At 42.1% G+C, this 5,995-nt stretch overlaps 1 protein-coding gene across 5 annotated transcripts; it reads right to left on the reverse strand.

The window, feature by feature from the left end:
- Nucleotides 1-913: 913 nt before the first annotated feature.
- Nucleotides 914-5,995, reverse strand: LOC120700167 (protein IQ-DOMAIN 1-like). 5 transcript variants are annotated; one of them, XM_039984379.1, is made up of 7 exons: nt 5,858-5,995; nt 5,067-5,194; nt 4,036-4,272; nt 3,459-3,686; nt 2,722-2,835; nt 1,596-2,103; nt 914-1,389 (listed from the first exon to the last, which is right to left on the reverse strand). In XM_039984379.1, exons 2-7 carry the CDS (start codon nt 5,148-5,150, stop codon nt 1,235-1,237), a joined length of 1,326 nt encoding a protein of 441 aa, XP_039840313.1. In that variant the 5' UTR covers nt 5,151-5,194; nt 5,858-5,995; the 3' UTR covers nt 914-1,234. The 5 variants fall into 5 exon arrangements, with proteins under 5 accessions (XP_039840313.1, XP_039840311.1, XP_039840312.1 ...); XM_039984377.1 differs by having other exon boundaries at nt 914-1,395; XM_039984378.1 differs by having other exon boundaries at nt 914-1,395; nt 5,774-5,928.

Below are 5,995 nucleotides of genomic sequence, written 5' to 3' on the forward strand. Positions count from 1 at the left end.
AGACTTTTTTTTAAAGCGTTTCATTCTGATTTCTGTGAGTAAAAAAACCAACCGTGTAAAGTGAAAAATGACTCCCAAGCTGCACTTCACATCATACTTTGTGTGCTGTCAGCATCAGAACATGAGATTACGTGAACATTCTCCCTAGCCTCATGCAGGCTAAATACATGTTCAAAAATCCTTAGCACAAAGTGCAGTAGTGCGAATTTGGTAGGGCGATGTGGACATTTATGGTGTCATGGACCCACGTGTCTGCCGAACAACGACAATAAATCACCGCCCACAAATATTGGATGATGCCGGGAACATTACAAGATGTGGTGTGGACCTGTCCAAAGTCCAATTCAGCTTGCATTTCCATAACACAATTGACTAATCCGCCTTCTCCTTCGTGTTATCATCCTCTTACATTGACTTCCCAGCAACCACTAAACAAAAAAAGGAATCTTAGCAGCAATTTAGTCTCACTTAAAAAATGTCATGGCAGCCAATAGATTAATTATGATAAATCAATGTTTTTTTATGCTAGCATATATGCTTTCACACGGCTTCAACAGATGCATGCAACACATAGGGTCAGCACAACAGAGCCCAAACACCTGCATGGTCAAAGAGATAAGCAGGTTCCTAGCAGGTGGCACACAGGAGGCCTCACCTTTCTGTTGGGGCCCTAAAGAGACCTGCAAAGAAGGGGGCTCTGGCCTGCATGATTGCTCTTGAAGGTCCATCATTTCGACCTGCTTTGCAAACGCACTAACACATTGCACAACTTTATCATACAAAAACCACAGGTGTGGAACCAAATAGGGACACATTGTCCTTGTATGAAATCTTGTGTTCATGAAGAATCTTGATGGACTTTACATGATGAAGGAAGCTTGGGGAAAGGAATAGGCAATGAGAACATGTAGGCTTGTACAATATCCATGCCACCAACCATCACTGTTGCTGAAAGACTACAACTACATCATGACATTTAGAAAGATGGTTTTCGAATCTTCATACACCGAGCAATCTGAAGGGAACATACACAATTGTCGATAACAACAGCACAAACGATGTACATCACTCTAGACAACGCTAACAATCTTCTCGCACAATTGTAGAATACAACATGGCATCAGTTCAGATGCTGGATTTGTTTTCCGATTTTATGTACACAGACACAAACGCAACAGCACGCATGACAAAGGGGCATCACCAATGGTCTGAATGAAATGGGAGTGGTTTTGTCTCAGGCTTGCGCCTCAACTGGCTTCGTGGTTGTGCTAGAAGGCTTCGGCTTCTCTCTTGATTCAGATTTGGAACCTCCTTTCACTGCATTCTTCGATCTCGTGGCCTGGGTTGTCTGGGTACTATTGGCAGGACGTTTTCCTACACCACCATTGGCTGTTGCTGCACAAGTGACAAAGATCAATTGCTTTGAAAGCTTCAACTGCTGATGCCTTGCTCAAGTGCAGGTCAACATATCGACCCAAATATATAGCTATAACTTATTTCAGGACATAAAACTTTGTGAGTTCTGGTACATACAGTTTTCTAAAGGAGTGTTCAGGAAACATGATGGCAATAACATACAGAGACAGATGATTTACCATTGTTAGGAAGGGATAATCGCTTCTTCGCTGGTGCATTGATTTGTGCTGGCCTTTCTTTTGGATTGCTCGTGGATCGGGAAGCCAATTTCAAAGGTTGAGAGCTGACTTCATCTGCGATTTCATCTGATAGCTTCTCTTTTATCTTGGATGACTCCAAAGAAGCAGTTGGTTGCACACTTGCAGACTGCCCCGATGAAGAGTCACTTACATCAGAATGTGACTTCTTGTGGCCTGTGCCTTTCTTCTGCCGTGATCCATTTGATTGTGTGGTTGAAACGGGTAGTTTTCCCTTTGGTTTGTTCAGAGCTTTAGCCTTGTCTTCCTCAGCAGGTTTGTCATCACCAACTGTGACACTTTCTTTGGCATTACTGTCAAGTAACCTGTTCTCCCATGGGCGTGCAGCCATCCACCTCTCTAACCAGTTTCGCCCCCACTGATTTTCGTTCCCTACAAGTCCTTGGTCTTGGAGGCTCGCTGCTTTCTGTTTCCTCGAACCTGTTTGCCACTGCCAGGGGAAAACACAAATTAGCAAACCTAATGCATTATGATTACCATTTTTCAGCCAGTGAAGATAACAGTGAGCTCAGACCCAAGAAGGAAAGAACAGCAAGTTCTTTCTCTAGATAAAAAGGATAAGCCACAAAGGAAACTGAAGTGTGACCTTTTCATATTTGTTGAGCTGGTGCACTAGTCTAATAAGTGCCCAGCAACCAGATTGCCTTTAACCTGGTGAACCCAGATTACCTATCAAGGTCACTAGTAGAACATTCAAAATAGTCTACCCACAACCATTTGCTAATTTTGAGAAAGACCAAGGTGCTATTCCCACTGTCTAGCCTCCCTCTTGTGTAAATCAAATATGCAATATTGACTACGACACCAGAATGCCTATTCAGCCAAGTCATGCAATGAGATCCACATACCCACAAGAGAAAAGTAAAAAAAAGAATATCCTTGTTGATTGCAAGTCTGTGACAATACACTTTGAACACCAGAAAAGAAAATAAGCAAAATAAAAAAAAACTCTGAAAAGCTTTATCCTAGATATATCTTGGCCTTTCAAGCATCGACGCAATGCTAATCATTCACAAATTTCCAATAGAACAACATTATTTGAAATTACCTGATGGGTTAAAGCATACGCCATCGCCCTTTCCCGCTTAGCTGCAGCTTCTTGCCTTTTCAATGCCTTAGCTTTAATTTCTTCTACTGAGCCTATACTACCACACCAGTCTTCCTGCATATCACCGATAGACAGTAAGTTTTCAAAAACAAATATATACTTCAATAAACATAACCCAGCTTGTTCGTTACTCATGGGAAATTGGGAAAAGGTCAGTAAACACAATAAATTATTCAAGTCATGCTTGATTAAACACACAAATACTTGAATGTTGCCTAAGATGTATTTGGTTCTGTTACCATTATTTTCAACTAAGGTAGGGGATAGCAGATTTTTTGTGTGTATGCCTTTACAGATCGAGCTTAAGCTTCTTAGTTTCTTAAAACTATTGGCAGCATATTCTCTCGGAAACAGAAAAAATGTCAACAGTTTACTTGGAACTGTGTGGAACATGCCAACAATATAACCTGATCATTGAATGACAACATGGATAATCTCATAGAATTATAGTGAAACCAGAATAGACCTGGCCAGTGGTTTCTCTTTTCCAGTTTTCCTTGATGATAAACCACTGCCCAGATCTGATTTATGCAACCAGACATACACAGATTAAGTCATTTGGTAGGGATATGTTCGACTTTTAATTGGCATAATATATATCCTAAGCAAGTGATGATATGAATGATTACATGACAGTATGACAGCACATATATATCTAAAGGAATGCTGTTTGTCACCTCAATATCTTGAACATGGTCCTCATGAACATTCTTTTCAGGAGGTTTCTTTTGGGTCCCTTGGCTTTCCAAAGAAACACGGACTCGTCTTGCTCTCACACGAGCTTGAGCTCTCACCAGCGCTTGCATGCACTGAAGTGTTTCTGCTGCTTGCTTTCTTACAGCATGACCTCTTACAAGTGCCTGGAGTCTAACTAGCCCTTTTAACGCCCGTAAAGCACGTCTAGCCTGGTAAATATTAACATGCAAAAATATCAGCCTACTTTTTGTGTTGTACATTACTAAAGAACAAATGACCAAAAAACACAACTTTTAAAACTTTCCATATGTGTATTTGATTGGTTAGCAACTTAGCACTAGCCTTATCTTAAAAAGTGAGGGATTAACCATAACATAATCTCATCTAAGCCTTTAGCCCCTTACAACGTTCACAACAGTTTTAAGTTTCTTTTTGATAGTTTTGCTCAACCAGAATCTGAGTTGGAAAGCTAGACCTCTCTGCATAACAGAATGCAATATGTTCTACGTTTTTCATAGTTTTAATAAGAATGTGAAAATCAAAGTATTCTTATAATACCAGGAATGCTCGGAAGGCGGACTGAATAACCACAGCAGCCTGATACTCCTTTGTACCATGTTCAGTCTGAGAAACTTGAAAAGATGTGCTCGGTGAGGAAGTGGAATTTGATATTGTCTCTGTATTTGCTTCAGCAGCCAATGGTTCAGCTTGTACTCTGAGTTCTTCAGCTGCAAGAGCACCTTTTGTATCTACAGAATGATCCTGTTTGTGTAGCAAGTGGGCACCAGAGCTCCTCTACAATTTTCAGAAAATATGATCTTGAAGCAACATAATCAATCAACCATAATTAAAAGAAAAAGAGCAAAGAATGAATTATGTGCAGCATAGTGTCATGGAGCATGGGAAGTGGCGAGAAATTTGGATGTGGCAGCCCAGCCAAAAATACAGCAGTGCAATTCTGTTAACATGAGCATAGAACACCTTGGGTTAATCTATGCTTGATCCTTTAGGTGCTTCTCATTTCATGTTCATGGAATGGATGTGAATAAGTAAAAGAAAGAAAAGATACAGAACTAGACTATGGTATCCACTTGATGAACCAGCTAACTATTTGTGTAAATTGAGTTCAATCATACTAGCATAACAATTAGGAATAAACATAAACTAGAGTGTTTCAAATCGAATGGTGCAATTGAGTAGTTGGGCCAGCTCTGTTTTTTTTTCCTGTCGTATATTGGATAATAGGATGGAAGAGTTACCAGTCTTGACAACATCAACACATTATCAGAAATGAAGATACATATGCAACATCAATGCATGGCATGTGCTGTAATGCATGGCCTTGAAGAATGCTAGAATATACTTGACTACTGCTCAAAAATGTAAAAATATAGTGGGACAACAACCCCTATTGGGTATACAGAACTTCAGAAGACAAGGACATGTCAACAATAAAAGTGGTTCCAACTTCAGAATTCAGAATTTCAGATAGTTCTGGTAAAAGTAAAACGTCTGCGTTGAGATAAGTAAAGTATCTCATGGAAACACAGCCTAAATCTCAAGCTACAGACAGCTGCACAGTGACTTACCCCGGCGCTGGTTTCAGCATTTCGCTCCTTTTCAGGCTTTCTTAGCCCAACAAGTGATTTTATCCACTTAGCTGAAATCCCCATGGTAGCCCTCCCTTTTTTTCTTCTGTGAGCTCAACAGCTAGCACCTGCCAAATTGTTGCGCAATGTCAGTGATGTTGCCGAATACACACATCAATTGTTGCTCCAATAGTCAGAAGCAAATGCGAAGCAGAAATCCGCCCTAATCTAAATACCGAAGATGGGATGGAAAAGCACGGTCCGCTAAAAAAGATAGAGTCTTGCAAACGTCATGAACTTGTGGTGGAAGGAAAAAAAGGGGGGACAGCATTGCAACCGATACCCAAACCTCCAAACCCGAATTTTCGCAGCAAAGTACACACAACAACAACAACGACAACAACATAGCCTTTTTTCCCAAGCAAGTTGGGGTAGGCTGCAAAGTACACACAGCGAGAAAAAAATCGCAGCTACAGAACCCATATATTCAGAACGCTCGCGCAAACGAGCAAAAGTCTGCGGATGGAAGAACAGTATCCCGGTAACTGAATCGAAGGGGAGGCAGAATCCCGGGCGAAATGCGAGCTAAATTCACAAACAGGACCGCGGATCGGGTAGACTGATGGAAGCCCGAGCCCGAGCGAACCCAACCGCGGATCCCCAGCGGCAGTACCCACCGCCCAAGAGCAAGAAAAACAGGCAACAACCTATGCTCAGCAATCCCATCGACCTCACACCGCCCGCGCTCCAAGAAACTCCTCAGCAAAACGAATCGGGAGGAGGAGCTCAACCTGCGCGGAATGCGTAGGGCCACAGCGAGCGAGCGAGGCGTCACCGTCGCCGCCGGCCCGACCAGCCGACCGCTCTGCCTCCACTCTCCCCTCCCCCTTCGCTTTCGCCTCCGCTTTGGATTGATTGAGGCGTTTCAA

The sequence above is a fragment of the Panicum virgatum genome, chromosome 3K (genome assembly GCF_016808335.1).
Source record: "Panicum virgatum strain AP13 chromosome 3K, P.virgatum_v5, whole genome shotgun sequence".
Lineage (NCBI taxonomy): Eukaryota > Viridiplantae > Streptophyta > Magnoliopsida > Poales > Poaceae > Panicum > Panicum virgatum.

Bases quoted from the DNA above. Each gene is read 5' to 3' on its own strand.
- LOC120700167 (XM_039984377.1), bottom strand. From the start codon at position 5,150: ATGGGGATTTCAGCTAAGTGGATAAAATCACTTGTTGGGCTAAGAAAG. The intron at 2,836-3,458 runs GTGACAAACAGC...GGTGATATGCAG, and splicing joins ACCATGTTCAAGATATTGAG to GAAGACTGGTGTGGTAGTAT. The intron at 2,104-2,721 runs GTAATTTCAAAT...TTCCCCTGGCAG, and splicing joins CGTATGCTTTAACCCATCAG to TGGCAAACAGGTTCGAGGAA.